The sequence below is a fragment of the Meles meles genome, chromosome 1 (assembly GCF_922984935.1).
Source record: "Meles meles chromosome 1, mMelMel3.1 paternal haplotype, whole genome shotgun sequence".
Lineage (NCBI taxonomy): Eukaryota > Metazoa > Chordata > Mammalia > Carnivora > Mustelidae > Meles > Meles meles.
This window is the reverse complement of record NC_060066.1, coordinates 166,967,577-166,990,535: the sequence shown is the minus strand read 5'-3', so window position 1 is coordinate 166,990,535 and position 22,959 is coordinate 166,967,577. Positions and strand designations below refer to the sequence as shown.

The following is a 22,959-nucleotide window of genomic DNA, read 5'->3' as shown; positions in this document are numbered from 1 at the left end:
AAGTCTTACGAAGGGCGCCAAAAGTTACTTAAGATAATATTGCTAACCGCAGAAAGCTGGAAATCGCGGGCACATTCACTGCTGCAACAAAAGAAGTTTTTAAACTAGAAATATCAGCATTAAATTACTTTTCCCTATTTTAAAAAACCAGGGCGATGTGCCAGTCTTTTTAAAAACATTCCTTTTCTCTTTCTTGAGATTCAGTTAAAAGTAAGAATCTTTCTTGTTTTGGAAAGAGGCAGATGTGAAGTCTATCTTTTAATACAGCAAAAAAAAAAAAAAAAAAAAAAAGATTTTAATCTGCTCTGGAAGAGAGCTTCCCAAGAGCACACACGGAACAATAACTTCTCACTGTGCCTCAGTTACATGTTGGGACCGTCCGCCAGAAACTTCTATCGAGGAAACTTGGAGCGAGTTGAAGTTATAGATCCCAGCAAAGGTTTTTGTGGCCAGGGAGGTTGTCTCTGTAACTCGGCTTAGCTTTTAGGACGTTTCTCTTCTACTGAAATTAAAGAGGAACCAAGGGAAAGTAGTTGTTTAGTTGGGGGAAAAGGGGACTCTCTCATTAAAGATTTAAGTCATTATCTCCCCTCGACCCTTAATAAATAATTTCAGAGACTTCCAAGGATATTTAGGAGCAGAGTATGTGAACATGGGTCTTGAGCATTCAGAAATTCTTTTAGCCATAAAGTAACTGGAGAAGCATCAAATGATTTTAGACAGATGCAGAATATTTCAGAGGATTGTATTTTGCTTTCTCCAGTAACATATTTCTTGCTCCTTACTTAAAAAAGGGGAGGGGGTGCGGTGGGGGAGCATAGTCTGGATGAGAGTGACCTTAGCACGTCACCTCACACTCACCTGCAGAGTGGGCATTCCTACAGGAGTTTCCTCTCTTCTGAGGCTCCCTGGCTATGTCACCTCTCCCAAGGTGCAGATTCTCCTGTCTGTGGGCCAGCGCCTTTCACCCTGATCTTTCCTTTTGGAATTTTGAGAAGGATTCTCAGATGCAGCAGGCTTGCAAACTAGAGTGAGGAAGATGAGGAGGAAGGGATGGGACGGGGATCAGAAGGAAGAAGGCTTTTTTTTTTTTTTTTTTTTTTTTTTTGGTTTGTTTGGTTTCTTTCTTTCCATCAGGGAGGAAAGCCTGGAGAAGAAAATATGAGGTTAAAAAAACTGGAAAAGCAGGCTTATTGGCAACTTGCCAAACCCTAAAAACCACCCCTTTTTTCTGCCAAAACAATACTTTACCAAACCTAAAATAATTGCAGGAAGCTCTTTTCCATTTTAAGAACGATTACCTGGGGGAGGAAAAAAGAGGGGATTCTTAAAAGGCACCCTTCCAGAGGTGTCCCAGGAACAGGGACGGTAATGATAGCCTGTGTCCAGTTTTGGGCACGCGTTTGTGGACCAGAATATCTTCCTTCCCTTAGGGGACATCCCTTTCACATTTTTTTTTCTCCTAAAAAGAAAAAGATGTCACAGTTAAACCACTGTTGTTTCTGAATGTGATAGAACTTTTTCTATGGCGTCTGTGTTCAGACCCACTAGTTTCACAGTCCTGGGAGGGAGAACGCTCATTAATCTCCGCCTCCTTTTCTCCAGACAAACCCCCCCCCCACCCCCCAAATCCGGTGACTCTTCTGTGTGAAATTATTCCCCACCACCCCCGCTTCTGAATGCCATAGGACTGAAGCTGCACAAAGTTAGCAGGATTTTGTATATAATTACCTCTACCGACGATCTATTCCCACAGAAAGCTCCGTTGGAGAGATTACAACGCTTTGAGCCGTACCGCATTTCAGAGGGGAAAAAAAAAGTTACCTAGGAGGTCTGATTTTTTAAAAAATTTGCATACATGCAAATTTGCCCCCTGGCCGCCTCCTCGGTTTTCTCCGTGCCCCACACAGTGAACCGGGAGCGCAGGGCAACCTGGCAAAGTTGCCCAAGTCCTCCACCGAGGTCCGCGAAGGTCTGCGGCGGGGCTTGGGGGATGGGGATGAGGAAAAGTAGTTTTGTTTGCTTAAGCACATCCTGTGGCAGCCTATAGCTGCCCGGGAGTACAGACTGTAACTGCTCCTCACTGCGTTACCCAGTAAAGCGCTGAGCGGGGAAGCGGGGGCGGGGGGGGCAGAGGGAGCGAGAGAGCCTGCGAGCGAGGGAGCGAGAGAGGGAGCGAGCGAGCGAGCGCGAGCGGCCGCGGAGGCTCGGGACCCGGCTGGCCGCGCGGCGCCGCAGCCGCCCCCTCCCCCACGCACCCCCTCCCCCCCCCGGCGGCGGCGCGAGCGGGCGGCGGCTGTGCGGTGCGGTGCAGAGCGGAGGCGGAGGCGGGCGCGCGGGCAGCTCGCGGGCACCCGGCCGGGCGGGCGCGGGAGCGGGAAAGGGTGCGCTATGCCTTTAACGCCCGCGTACAGTAGACATGTATAGTGGAGTGTAGGGAAACTCTAGGCGGGGTTAAAGTTCAGCTCATGGAGCGGCAATCGCGCTGGCTGGCTGGCTGCAGTTGAGCCGAGTTGGAAATGTGAACGCAAGAAGCAGGCTTGATTTTTTTTCTCCCCCCTTCTCTCTCTCTCTCTTCCTCTTTCCCTCTTTCTCCTTTCTCACCCGCACTCACGCACACCTCCAAACCGCACACCCAGACGCACACGCACACCCCACCGCCCGGCAGTTATGTATTCTCCGCTCTGTCTCACCCAGGTAAGCAGCTGTTTGGATGCGGCGGGGTGGGGGGGGCCGGGGTTGCGGGGGCAGACCTGGGGCTGGGCACGGGGTACGGGGGACAGTCGCGCCGGCCGGGCCCGGGGCATGTGTCTTGGTGTGTGCCCGTGTCTGCGCGTGTTTCGGTGTGTGTGTGCGCGTGTGCTCGTGGGGGGGGGGAGAGAAACACAGCTTTAAGAAAGTAACTTTGTTTCCATGCGGGTGCATTCCTCTTGCACGGCCATTTGTGTGGGCACATGGCTAATGGCGCCCTCTTATTAATGCGTTAATTAATATCGGGGCGACTGACTGCGGAACGGCGGTGTTTTCGGACGCCCCGCACGTGTTTCGGCGGGGTTGCAGCCCATGACGCGCTGAAATCTGGACTGAGCGTTTCTGCAGCCGGCAGGCCGGTGTCTGTAGTTCCGCGGCTCCCGGGAAGGGGGCCGCCGACGGAGCCCACCGCACACCCTGCACGCTCGGGGCAGCTAAAAGCCCCGGGTGCGGGAGAAGTCACGACCCTGCGCCCACGGCCCGCGTGCGGAGCCGGCGCCGCGGCAGCCTCCCCAAACTCTTACTTTTGTTTATTGTTTGTCAGCCTTTGGGGTCCGGCCGCGGGAGGGACGCGGACCGGCGTCCCGGGCCCGGCCGGGACAGCGCCCCTCCGACGCGGGCGGGCGGCGGCGAGCCGGCCCCCGGGCTCGGCCGAGCGGGGCTGCGTGGACGCGCGTCCCCCAGCGCCGGCCGGGTGGAGCCTGCGTCCTCGCCGCTCATCGCCCGCTCGCTTTCCCGAGTGAAAGTTTCGCTGTCGGGACGAGCCCACGCTGCGCAGGGCGGCGAGCGCCGGAGGCCGAGGGCCGCGCGGGCCGGGGAGTGCCGGGCGGGCGGAGTTGGGCTCCCGGCTGCGAGCCCGAGCAGCAACCCCGGGCCGGACGCGGCTCCCCCCGCCGCCTCCCGCCACCGCCGCTGCGGGACTCGGGCAGCTCTGCGCGCAGGACGGGGGCAACTTTTCCCCTCCGACTCTACTCAGAGCGTGGGTCTCTCTCGTCCCCCCACCCCCGCCCCTCCTTCCCATGCCCTCCCTTTCCATCCCTCTCTTGTCTGCACCACCCCTAGGCAAAATATTGCTACTTTACGGCTCCAACTCTGGCCCCTTTTGAATATATTATTTATTTTCTTTGACTAAAAGGCATGTAGTCAAAGTGATTTTGCGCTAAAGAAATTTTTTGAAAAAAAAGTGTGAGCTTTCATACTGTTTTGGTACATTGCGATCTGACCATTAATCACCTACATGAAGTTGTATGCTTCAAGTAAAATGTTTATTTACCACTCCCTTAAAAAACCTGCTACCACTTACTGCTTTCATTTAGCAGGAGATAACGGTTTAACTGGAATACTTTATGGAAGGTTAAAAAGTATCAATAATTTTTTTCTTTTCCTCTCTAGATACTGTATTTATTTCTCACATGACAGCCTTTCTTACTGCAATATCTAACAGGAATAATACTGGTTATTTGCTCTCAGAAGACTCTTAAATGCATCTTTTATGTAGAAATGGTCTGTTTGGGATTTAGGCCTAGCATTAGTAATGGATAGCAGTTGCTTTTAGTTACTGTAAAAGTTTTTTATTTTTCCCTAACAAACTTCCAAAGTTCCTATTTTAGTAACTTGTGGAAGTATGGAATGAAACTTTTCCAACCACTTCTGGCAAGGTTCACAATTGCATATGGATAAGATGCAAAGTGTAAGAGAATTTGAATGAGTTATGACTACAGTGGAAATGCTGAGATTCAAAGGCTGAAGTTCTTGCTGGCAGAAGTTTGCAACATAGAGAACTTATAGACAATACCAGGGCGCTGCAGTGGTGGGGCATGACCTTAGCAGACACATGAGTGTCTTCTCAAGTGAGCTCTGCAGAGAAAAATTTATATTTTGGATTGGTGCATATCTGAGGATACCTGTGTATCCATGCAGGCCCAGGACATAGGTAGCTGACAAAGCCGGATTCTCTTGGCTAACGAGCTATTATCACATTAAGAAAGTTTTTTGTTTTTTTTTTAAACATATTTGGCAGTGTGATTGATACACTCACTAGGCCTTCTTCTGGAAACACCAGTAAAAGAAACACTTAGTGTAACAGTTGGTGAAGAAATTGTACTTTGAATAGTGAATGAGAGCCACGTATTTTGGGTTCTTCTTTTAAAAATTGATTAACAATTTTATTTAACTTGCTGGAATACTTATAAAGCTGTAGAGCCAGTTTTAGAAAGAAAACTTGGGTAGTTTATTGGTCATGGAAGAAAGTCCAGTAAGCACAGTGACAGAAATACTCTAAAGGAAAGAATAAACTCCATCTACGTGTGTGCAATTTTTAAAACTTTATCAAGAAAATGTCAGGCGTCTTCTTTTTGCCCATGCAAGCATATCATAACCAAATCGTGTACCTGGCCATAGAATGATAACCCGGTAGAAATTTATAGGTGAACCTTTAAAAGTAGTTCCAGCAATATCAACGTTCAGTAGTTCTTAAACTTGGCTTACTTACAAACAGATCAACATTTAAGGTGCTGATTCAAAGTCCTACCGCTTTTGAAACAGGTTTTCAGGTTTGTTTTCATTGATGGTCTATAACTTTCTCACTGAGTGCACGTGTAGAATATTCTTTATTATCTCCTGAATATTTTGAAATAGTACGTAGCTTATGGCAGTATGTGCAGCAACATGATTTATAGGGGCTTATTTTTTTTTAAAAATTAATTTATGCTGGGCCTCGACATTTCCTGCAAGTTAATGATTTTCTTTACTTTTGATGATCTGGACTATTTCTAATTGTGCGTTGAGAAAGATGACTAGCTCTTTAATAGTACATGTGAGTAAAGTTATACAAAATGTTGTGAACTTTTATTGGCACATTATTGAAACCTTTGGGGAGTAATAAGTTGTAAATACTTTTGATGCACAATTGGGGACTTAGATTATTCTTAATGATTAGTTGACATGGCTGTCCTCATTTGAGGGTTTTTATGTTTTTATGATGAGATATATAGGCATTTGGTTGGCAGGTAAACAAAATGAACACGAATGAATGCGGTTCGCAGTTCTGTGAGAAGCATACTAGGAATCTCTTCAGACACTTAAATGCCATATTAGAATGTCTTTTTTAGGCAAGGCTTATTCTTATTAATGAAGCTTTTGAATAAGATAACATTTTAACATAAATGTGAATTGTTTGGAACTTAGTTGTTCTTTGCTTTATAAAACAGGCCTGAGATTTTAAGATGAAATCTTCCTTTTGGTGAGAGCTCACTTTGTAGTTAAGGTAGACTCCAGGGGTTCTTAATATAATACCACAGAACCTTGGTCCCTAGCATGTTCTGTGTATATAAGAAAATAAGTCAATGTGAAGGACTGTTTCAAACCCCAATTTTATATATTTTAGAACATTTCAAGGATGAGCTCAGAATTTAGTAATGTTTAAATGCTTTGCGGTTTGGTGTATACCTTATTAGATAAACTGTGACTTGAAAACACCCCCCCCACCACCACCATTTCTCTGTTTTAAAGTATGGCAATAAGAAAGATTCTTAACCATCAGAAATTTAAAATGTTTATGGTAAAGAGTAATATAATTCTTGTATTTTTTTCTGCTCCCTCTCCACTTGAAGAATGCACACATGTTAGAAAAGCTACTTCTCTTTTGGATTTTTATTGAAAAAGAGCAGTTTCAAAGCTAAATTTGAAATGCAGAGCCTGAAATTTGTTCAGAGAGGAAAAAGATAAATGTCAATTATTGAAGTGATTTATTATATATTACATTAATATGTACTTTTAAAAATAGTCATATGTAGCGTTCAGATGATTGATTATAATTTATAATATTTTAACAGACTTGATAAAATATTTTTCCAATTTTAACCACTCGGTTTACATTTGAACATTTGAAAATTTAATAATTTCTTTATAGTAATAATATTTTGGACATTACAGTTACTTGTGCCTCCAAAGTATATATTTAGGCGGATAGTACAAACTGAAAAAGAATGCATTTTGTAATATTTGTCTGTCCTACACCCTTTTTAAAAAAAGGCATCAAATATCTTTCTGGTGTTCTTATCCTCATTTATCTGAAAGTAAATAATTTATCTTCTGGGGGTTTGTGCGGCAGAGAGAAGTTATGTAAGATTAGTGTGGGTTGGTTAATCAAAAGTTAGATGTACTCAGAAAGCTTTGTGGAGGTTACTGTTTAATTTTTCTTTAATTTTATATTTATATTTCCTAAGCAAATATCAAGTTAAAGAATAAAACATTTTCATAAGACAGTAAGAAAAATTTAAATGTTTTAAATTGAATTTTATTTTCGGGTTACTTGAATCTTAAGAGGCAACCGTGGGGGTTTTCCTGGAGTCTCGTAAACATTAAATGTACCAGGTTCTCTATTTCCTTGTGAGAAAAAGCCTGAAATAATAATTTCAAAAATTAAGATTCTCTTTTTTAGGGATGATTATTACCGAAGGCATTTTACAAAATTAACTGTATTTAGTTGCAGCCCTGTTGTCACAATGACGCATTCTATTTACTCTCTGGCATGTATGCATTTCTTTGTCCCCCCCTTTTTTTTCTTTTTGTTTCATTCCCATAGTATCAGCAAGTATGTCTTGGAAATAGATCTTTTATTTCAGCCTGAAGAATATGAAATTCATCTTTTGCATATGCCAGATTTTTCTAAGTTTTTGACTAAAAAAATTATATGCAACTGTAATCCTTAAGAAGGAATTAAGATGTTACCAAAATGCCTAAGAAACAGATTAGCGTCTCCATGCAGTATTTTTAGAGGGAAAGTCTTTGTTTTCATTGATCGGGGAGATGATTTTTTTTGCTCCTAGACTTCCATAAACATTGACTGGCATCTAAATGTTTAGGATTTGCCAATCTGGCGGCCGAGCCCTGGGTGTACTACAAGTAGTGAGGTCAAGGCTGGAGCAAAATTAGATATGCCTTTCTTGAAATAGGGTTAAGATTATATATTGTTATAAGCATTTCAATACATTTCACTTACTATCTAAAGGACTTGGGACCTAGGCTTGGCAGTAGACACCGGTGCACATTGGTGAACATACCGACAGATTTTTAAATTTTTAGCCGTTTTCTTTTTTGAGATTGTGAGGCATGATACTGACAGTCCCCCCCCCCCCCCAGACTTCCCATAGGCATCCTCTGTGTAATTTGGGTACTGTAATGCTCGAGTCAGCTTTCAAGTGGAATAAGCATTGGTTTGTTTTGTTTTGTTTTTTAAATGACCATCTGAAGAAAAGTTGTTTCCTTTTGTTTTCATTATAGTTATATTTTTGTTGTCATTCATTTCTCTAGGATGAATTTCATCCTTTCATTGAAGCACTTCTGCCCCACGTCCGAGCCTTCGCCTACACATGGTTCAACCTGCAGGCCCGAAAAAGAAAATACTTCAAAAAACATGAAAAGCGTATGTCAAAAGAAGAAGAGAGAGCCGTGAAGGATGAGTTGCTAAGTGAAAAACCAGAGGTCAAGCAGAAGTGGGCATCTCGACTCCTGGCCAAGTTACGGAAAGACATCCGACCTGAGTACCGAGAGGATTTTGTTCTTACAGTTACGGGGAAAAAGCCTCCATGTTGTGTTCTTTCCAACCCAGACCAGAAAGGCAAGATGCGAAGAATTGACTGCCTTCGCCAGGCAGATAAAGTCTGGAGGTTGGACCTTGTTATGGTGATTTTATTTAAAGGTATTCCGCTCGAAAGTACTGATGGTGAGCGCCTGGTAAAGTCCCCACAGTGCTCGAACCCCGGGCTCTGTGTGCAGCCACACCACATAGGGGTTTCTGTTAAGGAACTCGATTTATATTTGGCATACTTTGTGCATGCAGCAGGTAAGTGCGATGGTGAGAAGTTGTTCCACTTTCTTGTGTGTCTCTTTTCTGATGTCCTCTATGTGCCGGACCAGTCCCGAACCGTCTTAAGTTGCAGACCACAGTGCAGAGAGACAGGGTGCTTTTAGAGGTAAACCAGAGTCAGAACAGCCAGAAGCCCCTCTCCCCTCCCCTTGTCCGAGGGCACAGCTTCATTCAGGTGGAAAAGCATAGCTTTGAGAGGACTCTCTCCAAGTTGTCTTTTGGCAAGTTGTGTTATCAAAGGTGTTGGTAGTTGTGTGATATGTTTAAATCCCAATTTTCGGTGATGGGTGAGAGAAGCCTCATAAAACCGTTGGAATAAAGGGGATATTATAAATGGCAATGATCTCGTTTAAAAAGCATGGAGTTTGGTTGGTGAGGCAGTATTTTTAGTTGCTTATCTCCTGGGAGTGTTTTCAACCTACTGGGGCCTCTTGAACCCCCTGCTAATTAAGAAAAGGTGGTAAGAGTACTATCAAGTTGCTGATCATTTATGAAGGAAAAAGAATCACATGAATACACAAACGTAGGAGCTTTGTATTTAGGAATTCCTGTTGTGTAGGATAGCTGAGGGAGAAACAAACCAGCTCTCTAAGTAATTGATGGCAAGGTTAATCTTAAAAGTAACCAACCTGGGTTGTGCATGAACATACGGAGAAATCGATATTGATCATTGATTTAGTGAGTTGCTTTGATTGGTGATAAGAGCGTTATTGTTTCAAGGCTGTTTTCAAGGCATGTTTTACCTGTGTATATTATAGCATTCAGGCTAAAACTATTGAGCACTGAGTAAAAGAATGCATTTCTACTTTGTTTCTTTTGCCTTGTTTTAGACAAAAGGTTCATTGTGTTATGGGAAAGCTTAGGTCTTGTGTAACTTGTTGACTTTTTATATGTACACATAGGCCTTGCTACATTTTACCTTCATGGCGGTTCCTTGAGCCAGATGGAGGAAAGAAGGTTGTGGAATCCTACCAGTAGGCTGTTTGGGGGTTCATATATTTACATATTTTTTTCACAAAGGAGAAAGGTGCTACCTGTAAAATCAATGCTGTCCTGTTTTTGCAAAATGTTTTTAATTCTAAGACTGAGCTTTTTTTTAAAAAAAGAAGCCAGCTGATAGCCTATTCTCTATTATTTTTCTCAATATATGTTTTAAAAAGAGAACTTTTGTTATCCATCTGTCCTTACATAAGAAACTGGAGAAATTAACTTCGCAAGCATGTCACATTATCATTTGCATTCTGTTGGCAGGGGATAGATGAGCATTTTAGAGGATGTGATCTGTAAGTGTTTCAAATATTTGGGTTTTGGAGAATGTATACTTAATTGTAAGGAGTGCCTGTTGCTCTAGCCTGTTCTTCCTAGTGAAATGAAAAGGCACCACCTCTCCAATGACCTCTAGACAGGAACAAGTATCCCTTTCTTAATCCCCTTTTCACCCTATTGTTACGTTGTTTTCTCTATTGAAAAAGCAGAGTTAAATTTTTAAAACATTTATTTGCATGTGTAAGTGGAGGTTCTGACAGAGAAAGGCAAGGTACAAAAAAAAAAAAAAGAATGGGTGTTATCAGTGCTTTCAGGGAGGACTCTTTAAGATCTTGTGTTTAATCTTTTCGGTATTTAGAAAAGTAAATAATTTATCAACTCTAACAAATGCTCTAATTGAACCAATAGAGAAAAATGAGGGTGCCAACAGGTGGTACACATCCTGGTGTGTGCTTCCTTACAAGGTACCTCCAAACGGAACACCGGTTACATTTTTGTCGGTGGGAGCAGCACCCGTTCTGAATTTTAGGTATAAGTATTTTCCTTCGATTCAGAGAGCTGCAGCCTTCTGAGCTAAAGCCTTCACGTGTATTCTCTTCCGTCGTTGACCGTTTGTTACTGGGCCGTGGCTCCAAATCCCTGAGCTAACACGGTTGCTGGTGGTTTTGGTACCCGAAGGGTTTATGTTGGTGAAGTGACAGGTGGAAGGTTGCTTGGGAGAGTTAGCATCCTTATTGCTTATGAAAGATTTATCGACAGCAACGTGGATCAGACTACCTTTCGGTTTGGTTTTCCTGAGGTATCCCAGAATCCCTTGGTAGGCCTGACTGGCAGCCAAGTGTGAGGCCATTGGCTTTCACAGAGCGCCGTGATGGCTGCTGCTCGTTGCACGCTCGCAGGACGCTCGCAGAAGAAAATATTAAGGGCCTTTTGTCTGAAAATATTTCAAATTTGATTTAGAGACCTGTGATTTGTGGAAGGGAAGCTAGTTGCCAATACAAATATGAGGTAGATCGGTCAACTTACATACAACTGATTTGACAAGCATCTGTTATAATACTGAAGATTTGTAAACACTAAACAATGTTTTTACCTCCTTAAAAGTTTTGAGAACTTGCCAGTGTTGGCAAGAGGCAGAGACTCTGAAACGTGCTTCAAGAAACATGCCAAAACCATTGTGGCCTTTTCACCTATGGTGGATTTTCCCCCCCCCTCTCTCTTTTATAGTCTTGTATTTTTTTTTCTTTCAAAATGCCATTTTTTCCCTCTAGATAGCCCCCCAAATGAGATTTTTTTTCCCCTTCCAAAAATGTGTACGCTAGTTACTGCTCATGCCTCGGCCTTTTCTTTGGTAGGAGGATGAAATCTTAGGACACGCTGTAAATATTGGAAGCCAGTGCAGAATCAATCATTTTTTAAAAGTGCAGATGATGTAGTCTAAAACTCATTGAGATGCTAAAATACAATACCTAAACTACATTCCGATTTTTTTTTTTCTAGATCTGGTAGCATTCAGGCAGTGTGAATTTTGTGGCTGATAAACAGTAACAAGTGTAATGAAATTGGAGTGATTCCATAAGCCTGAGAATTTCATCTCGTTAAAAGTATAAAAGAGCAAAATCATTTTATGCCCTTAATTTGGTCTTTATTTGAGTCGCCCTTCCATAGGTATCATATGACAACTTAAAGATATTATGGAATTGTGGCAAATGGTTTTCTTTGGGGGCGTGTAACAGTAAAGCTAATTTATGACCAGTCTTTACCAGATGATCTGTATCAGAATCTACAATATACCCGGCACGTGGCAAGGTCACAATTTAAGTTGTTAAGGTCATAACCTTAGCCACCAGGCATTTGACCTTTTAGATAAAGTTAACCTTTGTTCATTAGTAGGCACTCAACCGAGAACTTTCTGGAGAGTTGTTTTTTTTTTTTTTTTTTAACTGCGTCTGTATACTTCTGGTAATGTAATCAGATTCTAGAAAGATTCTCAGTTTAGTTAAATTTTGTAAGAGGTTAGACTTTTTTAAGGACTCACCTCTTGGATAGAGGTAAGTTGCTGTGTTTACATCCCAGAATGACAGAGTCACAATTTATTTTTGATAGTTATTACCTGCTGTGAGATGGAATGAAACAATGAGGCAGCTATATGGAGACAGTTAGAAAGTACAATTAAATAAATAGCATTATATTTAAATCAACTAAGTAAAGCCTTTGCCTAACTTTCCAGCGGCATTAGGCCCAAAAGCTAAATCGCCACGAGCGTCTTCACTTTTTGTAGACGAGGACTTTTCTAAGATTGGAAATTTTTTTTTTTAGTGGCTTTAAAATTTGCTTTGAGAGACTAATAAATGACCAATATTTGTCAGGTAATGACTGTCATTGTTAATTCTCCAGTGACAGAGTGATTGAGTTTGTCCTAAGGATAGCACAAGGAGTGTTAGTTGTAAGGTGGAGAGTGACCATTTTTGCACAGTAATGTTTTAGTACAGTAGCTACAGGTTGCTTCCCGTTACTGCCTATCCTTAGTTTTGCTTGGACCAGGAATAGTAACCGTCCTGCCACTCACTGGAAGAGCTGTTTGCAGTGTTTTGGAAGTCTGGTACCTGTTCCGGAAACCTGTACAGCCAGTATTACTGATTACCACGTTACTTGTACCATATTGTTCATTTAATTATGCTGTTGTGAATGCTCGTTTTAAATTATTTACATTCTGCTAGTTTTGCTCTGATATGCCACGTATTATTCCATTTCAACAAAGACAGAGATACTCCCATTCAGGTGCATTTTAGTTTTATTTTGGCTCCGTGATTGCCATTCCTTCATCTAGTAACAGAGAAAGCCGTGATATGCAGATAGACCAGATGGTCATGTTGACAGATTGAGAATTCACTTCCTACTGCTTCAGAGCAGGTGTAAGATTGGGAGTGTCTGTGTATGAGCGTGTGTGTGCTTCGTGTGCATGTGTGTGCACATTCGGGCTGCACACACAGGGCTGTTGAGAGCAGTGCAAATGATTTCTTTTTTTAAAAAAAACTGGTACTTTAAATACCATATAACTCTATGCATAAGGTTATCCGTGCATACAGAATCATTATTATAAAAAATTTTAAATGAAGACGTTAAATTGTTACAGTTTATAATTTTATGCTGAATGAGTAATGGTGATGTTTTAATTTGGGGCTAACTTAACGTGTTAGCTTGTGGCAGTATTGCATATCTAAAATATGTTCAATATATTTTGTTAGCAGGCATACGTGTGTGTATGTATGTATATATGCTCAAGTTTAAGGCTATACATTATGTAATTAAACTTTTTCAGTACCTTAATAAACTCCCTAATAGAAAGTTCTGCAGTTAGTTCCTGTGATTTATAATAGTAAGCTATATTTAGAAAAAGAAGGCATAAGACTAACACACAGTGATGTTCAAAATTAAGAGTAAGTGCCCCCATCTCAAATTCTTACTCCAACCTTAAACCGAATTTAAGGTGGATTTTGTGGCTGACTGATCCATTCGAAATCATTGGTGTATGCACTGTTCTGAAAAATTTCATTTATCTTTCTATTTATCTCTTAATTCTTTTAAGAAAATAGCACTAACAGTAAACAAACTTGAGAAAATATGGCTTTTGTATCCTTGACTGTTTTTGGTGTAACTTGAGGGTAGTAACAATATCCTTTATCTAGAATGTAGTAACAGTACCCTTTATCTAGAATGTAGTGAAAAAGATGGAAATTCAAAGGCAGACAGGTTATAGGAATAGAGGGGAAGGGTTGTTCTGGAGTAAACTTATGAACGGAGGTCAGCTCATTTATGGCTAAGAGGTTTGAGTGTTGGTAAAAAAATTTCCCAGTGCTGCTGGCTTAGATTTGCCTTGTCTTCTTTTCCACCCAGTGATGAATAGCATTAATTTAAACCTATTTAGGGCTGGTGTGGGAGAAACCACAGCCTTTGTTGTGGTCACTGCTGTACACAGTAGGACTGGGTGTTTGACTTGGTTAAGGCCTCAAGCTGCTTCCAGAGGATACAGAATGGCCTGTCAGTTTTTTAAAACTTGCACAGAAGCAGCAACAATTCTAATTGCTCGCAAATGTTAATATAGATTACTGAAAGCAATTTTGAGGTTAGAATAGAGGAAAAAACATGAAATACAGATTGAATTCACTAAATGTGCAAAACACGGGTCTCTTACCATTTCAGCAATCATTTCCCCAATTTTATTTAGAGATTAGATTTTGTTTTTAAATACATTATAAACTGTAAATCCTTGGGAGGTGGGGTAAGGGGAAGGAAGAAGTCAGGTGGAGGAGGAAGAGAATGAATGAACGGGCATGCTTTGTGAAGAGAAACATAAAACCGTGAATTTAATCGCAAATGGAGATGCTCTCAAAAGTGTTTTGGTTTAAGTAATGACTGTAAAAGGATCCTGAGCAGAAGATATCAAATGGAGAATTTTATAATCCATCTCCACACATTTTCTTGCATAGTTTGTTTGAGACGAGAAGACTATTTGGGGCTTTTGGAGTTTCTGATCAAATTTTTAGAAAAGAAAAGTTTTGCAAAAATTCTTTGTATCGTTTAAGGGTCCGGCCAGTAAGGGATACTTGTGGCATACATAAACTTGGAAAAGGGGCTCTTTGAGATATTTGCTATTATTACCATTTTGCTTTTTAAGGTGATAACTTACAGTGTCATCAGAATTTTGGCTGTTGCTTAGGCAGCTGTAAGATACAAATTATCGATCCAAACTTTAGAGTCCCTGTAAACTTAGCACAATTCTCCAACTGCTGCTTAGACAGAAATGACTTTTACTCTCGGTTTTCCCCCAAATATTAGAAAACAGTGCTTTCGTGTTTTGTTATGATCATTTTACAGCGTAAGAGTATATTTTCTCAAATGAAATTAGCCCTCCTGTTAATGTTCTAGTTAAATAAACATGGCTTACGAGGCAAAAAAATAAGTCCACACATGACAAATTGCGACAACTCCGTACAGAGGATGCTTTTGCCATTCTGTTTGTCAAAGAAACCAAATAAGATAAAATTGAGAGAAGGAAGTTCTTTTTGTTTAGTTATATATTGTGGCGAGCATTGGTCTTCTTTAATGTGTAAGATACTGCTAATCCAAACGCAGACCCGATCAGGAGGGTCATAATAGCTAGAGATTGAAGTGGAGTAACTTTAGTGTTCTTTGAGACCTTTACACTTATTTTTCTTCATGGCTATTGCATGCTTTCCTAGTGGTAAATATTTTGGACCTCGGTCAATTGAAAATAGAGAAAGGGAGACAGATGGAAGACAGGAAGGCAGGAAGACAGATAACTTTTATTGAGTTGTCTCTTTTGCGGCAAGCATTATACTAAGTTTTGCCATACATTGTAGCCTTCTCTCTCTCTCTTTTTGCTTTTTCTTTTTCTCTCTTTCATTTTTAAAAAAATTCACAGAAGTATTGCAAATAAGTAATGCATTCTCCATATGTACAGGTGAAAATAAAGTCTCAGAGTATCCAAGTGACTGGTGCACAGTAAGATGAAAGCCAAGCTTTCTGATTCCACACCCAGTACTCTTCACCATGCAGTTTAGATCCATTCTGTATCACTCTCTATGTCCTGTTGTCTCGGGGTTAGATGTCATTGAAATGGTATCAAGCATCAGCTTGAATCAGAGGGAAGGGAAAAAAGTCAAGATCCTGACCCTCCCGTTGGAGATATTCGACTGTGGTGTCCAGTTCCTAGGCATAGGTTGAGGCCATACCTTGGTTAGGAGAGGGAGAAAATGTTCTTATGCTTTTGTCAGGGTTGGGGTCAAAAATCTGGAGTGACTTGATTTTTCTTGTTCTTAAAATGTTGAAGTTTGGTGAATAGAAGCATTATTACACAGGTTTAAAAAATGTTTTTTTCCTGTTTGTAAGATAGATGAATTGGTTCTAGATGCTTTGGGAAGCCACTGAGAACTAAAGCAAGCATTCGTTTAAAAATCAGAATTGCACGTAGTATTTTACTAGGTAAATTTCTGTCCGTATTTTCTTACGTGTACAGGAGGTATATTTCTAACTTCCCTTAATGATTAGATTGAAAATTTTAAAATTTGTTTTACCCCAAACAGACCTTTGATTCTGGCCTTGTGCATAATTATTTAAAAGAAAGCAATAATTGAGTTTTATTAGTTTAAAATTGTTTTTTAATTTAAAAGAAAAAGCAGAAAAATTGAAAGTAGGCACAGGGTTCATCTTAATCTCCTTAAATGACTGATTTATTGATGGATTTATTTAATGCTGTTATTTTCATTTCTTTAAGCAAGATTAGTTCTTAATGACTTCAGTGCAAAAATTCAAAGCCCCATTCAGTGTGAATTTTATAATTGTAAACAGAAAAAAAAGACCAGTAATTATAATTTATACTATATTCATTATATGTATATTAAGTCTCCTAGGGTTTATTTAAAAAGTAAGCTGCTGAACTGAACTTATATTGACTAAAATAGAAATGTAGCTTTCTTTTTAAGTTTCTTTTTTAGAAATGCTCATAAATCTAAAAGTTGCGGAGTATCAGTTATGCCAGCAAGGGAAAACTGAAGTATGTAAATAAAAGTGTAAACTGGAAATAAGAGGATTGGAATAAAAAGATTAGACTCACACCCATTGTTCTATACTGCCTACCTCTTGATGTCTGTGATGAGTATTTATGGTGGTCCCAATAATCTATGATTTTCCAGACATAAATAATTTCCAGAGCATATATATTCATACACATGCTTTAATGGATATTTTTGAAATGCTCTATAGGTTGAAAACATGGCATGAAAGAAAAGTAACAATAAAACATATTTAAAAAAATGAATACTATTTAAAAATGTCTATGTATGCCTGTTTAGCATCTGCCATTATCAGGCTGTTGTCTTTGTTGCTATGGTTTGGGGGATTTTTATTTCCCTTTGTAATTTTGCCAGCCCATGATTGGGTAGTGCAACATGTTCATGCTGTTGGAGAAGATGTGTCTGTGGTGAGTTACATAGCTTGCTCTGAGTGGTAATTTCAAGTATGGAAAGGTATTTGTCAGTGGGTAATAGGAACTGTGTTGCTACAATATTAATCATCATTTAATTTTTAAAATTAGGGACATACCACTTATTACAGGAAGCCAAGAACTACGTGCCTGCCTCTTCCCCTATTGGAAGCATTTCGAACTCTGGGTGTTTTAATCTTAAAGGGATTATTTAATTTTAAACTCCAGCATAAAGTGAATATGCTACATGCAGGATCCCATCATTGTCACTTTCAAATATTCCATTGCCTTTCAAAAGAGCTGACATTACAAGTCCTTAGGTTGACAAATTCTCATCAACTTTTGTGAAAAATTTGGCTGCAGAAGGAGTAAAGTCAAAAGAGGGCCATAGACAGATGGATTTCAGTGTTAAGATGACATCAAGCCCTTCTTCGTGGCATTTTTAAACATTCCAAATGAGTGAGGAATGGAGATGCTTAAAGAGCTCACTATAGAATGAGTAATTAAGATCGTATGTATCTGCGTGTAAACCTTCATCGCATACTATTAAACAGAGCTGTATGTGCTCAGACATAATGGCAGATCACCAGTGAACATCATAAGTATATTTTATGCTGAATACAATTCATAAATAATACTAGACACTAAAAATGTTGTCGATGGAAAACAGTGTATACCTGAGAGAACATTTGTAGCATTAAGTAATTGGAAGTTAAAGACGAGTGGCTTACAGACGTTTAAGATCAAGCCAGGATTCTGGGCAAGAATTTGGCAAAAGCTGATCAGTATCTTTGTATGACCGTAGTGAGATTTTTGCATGGATGCATACTATAGAAAAAAATCACTATGTTACTAAAGTCGCTGATTGATTCATTTAGTCGGCTTTTCCTCCCCTCCTTTTAAATGGTAGAGGTTCTCTTTTGGAGAGTAGTTTCAAGTAACTTCTGAGAATGAAGTCTTTGTAACTTGATGCTGTTCAACAGCATAACTATTGTTGTATGTTCCTGTCAGGGAAAGATAGTCATTGCAATACTTTTATTGTATGGCCTCTTAATATGTGACAAGGACTTTTATTAAGAATTCTTTTTTCTTTTAAATGTCCTTTTGGACGTCCCTCCTCCCCCCCCCCCCCCCACCCAGTCAGGAATTACAGTGGTTTTTAATAAGAATCATAGGAGTTTTTATTATCTTCTTGGTTGATTCATTGTATGGACATGTCTTATTTTTAAAAAAAGGTTCTGGAGTTCACGTCCTTTAGATTTCCTATAAAATAAAGTGGGAGTAGTAATTAAGAGAAAAGTGCCATCTCATCGGGCCCAGGATGTATACAAGTCTTTGGAGAATGAGGATATTACAGCCTGAAATGTTAGGCCTGAAGAACTAATTGTTCTAAAGATATTTGCTCCTCATCTCAGAAAAGATGGCAAACATGCAAAATGGATAAATGTAATCCTTTGTACTTTTACCACCTACATTTTTAAACTGCAGTGACTCTGATTTCTCTAGAAAGGTCAGAGGTTTCAGACAGAATGCTTTGTAATTCTTCAAAGAGAGACATTTTCAATTTTCCTATATAAAGCCTGATTATGCATAGCTTTTTACTTTATTTGCAGTTGAGCCTCAGAGGTTCTAGGGTGGGGGCAGTGCTGAGTAAGGGAAGCCGAGTCATGAAACAGCAGAATGGGACAGAAACAGATAGACTGGAGAGGGATCATAGATTCATGTTCAGGGATGCACATTTTTGGCCTTTTATTACCCATCACCTTGTTTGAAAGTGAAGACAGGGCAGCTGTAACAGTGCATTTTGCTTTGTACCAGAGCATTCTGTGATAGGCGCTGAGTATTTGGGGCCCTTCAAGGAGTTTATGTATCTGAGTGCCATTTCTTAGGATTGGCTTTGTTGGTTTTCCTAAATTGTGGATATGGGTTTCTCTGGTTTTATGTGGGTTTCTTTGTTTCTATTTTGTTTTCCTTTTGGACTTCTCCAAGTTTTGGAGAATTTTTCATGTTAGGTGGTGGGGGTGAGTAGAGGACTTTCGTTGTGAGTTACTCCTGTTCTTGAGGAAACAGGCTCACAGAGTGTTCAGAACTCAGTCAAGGTCTTGCCAGAAGTTAGTGGCAAAGCCAGGATTAAAGCCAGATCCATCAGAACCTGGACTTCTGTGGTTAACCTCTATAATATTTAAATTGGCTTTTCATATATATCATTAGCTCTTCATATAAACCTTAAACTTAGGTAGGAGAGGTTTTATAATTGCCTTTGTGCAGGTGAAGAAGCAGAGGGCCTGAGTAATATGTCCACAGTAGGATGGTTAGTTAGTGGTTAGGGCTTTTTATCTCCAAGGTGCTCCCCAAGGTATCAGGCTCTCTCAGCTTTGCCCCTGAATTTATGGACTGGGTATAAGCTGTTTGCTGGAAGTACTGAAGAGTGCTGAAAGCCATGGGTTTCTCTGAAGTTTAAAAAGTAGTGAGCAGCTACAGCTTTCTCTGCTTTGCTAATAGATTTCAGAGTTTCAAACCTTGAAGGAAATGGAGAAGAAACCTTCGTTTTTTAACAAGGTGAAGACATTGAGCGCCTGCATCCCAGGAGCTCTGAAGATAGAACATTCTTGTATAAAGCAGAGTGCAGTTCTAGCCTCTTGTTATCACATGCATCAAGGTGGATGCTCTTTGGTTGGTGTTGGCATAGAAAATCTACCTTGGTTGCCTACACTGACAGATTGCACCATGTCATTGGCAGCTTGGTTCAGCAAACATTTTGAGCGCTTACTACCTGTAGGCACCATGCTGAGTGCCAAGCATACAACACTGAAGAAAAGACTGTGAGATGAGTCGATGCCAACGCAGATAAAATTTCTTCAGAAATTACGACTTTTAAAATGTGTTTGTTTGTTTGTTTGTTTACCTTTGAGAGGAGAGGAGGGGAGGGGATAGGAGAGGAGACTAGGAGACGCTGTGCTAAGCACGGAGCCTGATGTGGGGGCTCCATCCCACGACCCTGAGATCATGACCCGAGCCAGAAACAAGAGTTGGAGGCTTAACTGACTGAGCCACCCAAGCACCCCAGAAATTAAGATTTAAACGCTTTTGATGTTTTTGAATTAGAATCCTTAGAAAGTAATAGCTCGTAGGAAGTTTTACACCTTTGCAGAGCCGGCTCTCAGTATCGTGTAAGGTTTTAACTGTACAGGTATGGGTAGAGGAATTCTGTCATTTGATGATACTTCTAGTAAGTGGTATGTGTTTTGGTTTCTTGTGTCAAAAATATCGATGTAAATGGAAAGAAAACCCAAGCAGATACAGGACAGGGCACAGGTGGTTTTATTATTTAATAGTTCACTGTGGCATGTTTTCTTTAAAGAAATCTGGTGGTGCACCAGAAAGTTCTATTCCTTGTTTGGAGGCCACCCTTCTAGTAATGCTGAAGTATAAAACAGAGTTATAGGAAAACTAAACAGCAGGAGAATGAGGGAGTGACAAACAGAAAGGAAAGGAAGGCCTTGGAGAGCAAGCTGTGGTGAATTCATTTGGCAGTTGGTAGTAGTTCCTAAAACACAGCCAAGTCTCAGTAGCATAGCCACTTAAATTCTCTGTTTTGCTCTGTCTCCGAAGAAAGTTAGCAATCTTGAGACTTTTACACTGAAGTGGATTTTAGGTTGTCCGAGGTCTCAAGCTGCTTTGCCTTTCTCTCTCCTGTGAAAAGAAACAGATATGTATTACATTCAGACAGAACGCACGGCAGAGGTCCTATATGTGTGAGTGTGTGTTAGTGTGTTAATGGGACAGCTGTGAGGGTCTTCTGGGAAAGTGTGTACAGATGGTGATAGGAAGGAGAAGAACTATCGCATGTCTGATAAATGAAGCACGGACAACAACCCCAAAATCTGGTGGTCCCAAACAGTGTATAGTGAAGGTCTCTCTCTCTCTCTCGCTCTCTCTCCCTCTCCCTCCACTTCTATCTGTTTATTGTTTAATCTGAAAGTGAAATCTGTTTGTCCGGCCATTAATATGTGTGCTTTTCTTTGAATAGACTGAAGGACAAATGATTTGTTCTGTAATTATTTTCAGAAGGCAGAAAATCTGTGTGTAACATTGAGAATGGCATGGGATTGTCATAGAAACTCACTCTGAACACTGTAAATAAAAATGGTTGGGGATTAGTCACAGTACCATGTGGGACTTCATGAAACTGAAGGCAGGTTTCTTTGTTTTACAGTCAGTAAGAGAAGTGAGGCAAACTTGATAGAGTTCATGGGATGTTAGCAGTTTAATTCCTCCAGGGAGAACCATGTTGTCTTCAGATGAAATAAGCCACCTGGATACAGACGTTGGAATTTACCTGATGATTTTAACAATCGCTGATGTTTCCTTTTTTCTAAGAGTCTTTCATCTCCAAATAACGAAAGTTTAACAAGTTTGAAAATCTCTCTGTTTTTGCTACTAATCTTGAGAATCACCCCTCTCGCTTCCTCCCCCACACCTTCTTTTCTTGTAATCTTGAATAGCATTTTTACAGATCTGGCCTTATTCTGTTTTCTTTACTCTCCCACTTTTTTTTTTTTTTTTTTGTGAAATAGGAATAAAACTGAACACATTAACCATCAGAGTTCATTACTGTTATATAGTTGGAATTATATATTTAGGTTAGAGTGGTGAGTCTGCAATATAACACCCTTTTCTGTTTCTAAATCCATTATTTGGAAGGAAATTGTTTCAGAGTATTCTCATTGTCTGAGTCTAACATCTGGAAAAGGGATTGTTTGTCTTTAAATTTGGACTGAATCCCCAACTGCAGATTCCCACCAGGGTGATGTTTCAATAAACTCTAATGTGTCAGCTTTGGATCCTTGAACTTGTGGAGGTAGGAGCTGACCTCTGAGGGGGGGTTTCAGGATGTCAGGAACTTAGTATGTGGAATGACTCATGCTTCTGACGAGGCCCCTTTCACGATGCTGTGCATTATTGAATGTTCCAGTTTGTCATCAGGAGAGTAGCTTGCTGCAGTATTTAAATAAGGGTAAGGTGTCTTTAGACAAATGTGGGGTAAAGTGAGTACATTACTTGTCTATATTATCAGCAAATATAGCTGCCCTTGACACTGGAGAGAGCACATGCAAGGACATAAATGAGAATTTTGGTGCATGGAAAACACAGGGGCAGGCTGTCTTCCTGCCTGTTTCCCCTAAGCTTCTGGCCATGCTTTATATCATAGCATATGCATATATATCTTGTTGTTGTTGTTGTTGCCGTTCTTTTCCTTGTATTATTCCTTCTGATGAGACTGTCCTCACTCACCTTTAATTAGCGAACATGGCTTAGGCTTTCTTTTACCCCAGCACTGGGCTAAGGGCTCCTTCCCTGCCTTCCCATAGTGTCTTGTTAGCACTGTGGTAGTACTCACTATTAGCTCTCCATGTATCAGAATAAAATGATCTGTCTTCCAAACTGGGCTGTGATTTCTTTATGAGCAGAGGCTGGGTTGTATTTATTTTTGTGTCCCCCGTAGGGGTTTGTAGGGCCCCGCACCTAGTATGTATTCAATACCTTTGTCGATCTGGTGACTGAATGGAAAATCTGGGTTGAACAAAATAAAACAAAAAATGTGAGACATTTATAATATGAATTTAAAAACTAGGTAATGTATAATATATATAGCTTTTGTTCAACTCAGGAGCACTGAATCCTTGCCTAAATTATTTATTTATTTATTTATTTATTTTGGTTAGGGTGATTTTTCTCTTCTCACTTTATCATGTTAACTGACTTTTGTTTCTTCACCCAAATCCAAAGTTTCATGTTAACCTAAAAGAGTTATTGACATGTGAATAATCATTATTCTGAAAACGAAGGTTATATGATGCTACTGTTTATAGAAAATGTTCAGGTTGTTTGTTTTCCTCTCTAAGATCCTGATCTTGACTTTTTATCTGTCCTGTTTAGCTAGAAAAGGTGGTTTGGAGATGATCAGGTCATATATGCATCGCTCCAGCTTCTTTGTGAGGAAATCATCTTTATACCAGCAATCACTTACCCACTACCTACTGTGTGCTAGGTATCCTGCTAAGAG

The 22,959-nt window shown here is 40.3% G+C and overlaps 1 protein-coding gene across 3 annotated transcripts in view; it reads left to right on the top strand.

Moving 5' to 3' along the window:
• The first annotated feature begins 2,179 nt into the window (after positions 1-2,179).
• Positions 2,180-22,959, top strand: part of NFIA (nuclear factor I A) — a 361,469-nt gene continuing 340,689 nt past the window's right edge. For all 3 annotated transcript variants that reach the window (XM_046007063.1, XM_046007071.1, XM_046007054.1), the window contains exons 1-2: positions 2,180-2,697; positions 8,065-8,596. In XM_046007063.1, the coding sequence (XP_045863019.1) occupies positions 2,671-2,697; positions 8,065-8,596 (559 nt within the window). In that variant the 5' untranslated portion in view covers positions 2,180-2,670. The remainder of the gene's footprint in view (positions 2,698-8,064; positions 8,597-22,959) is intronic.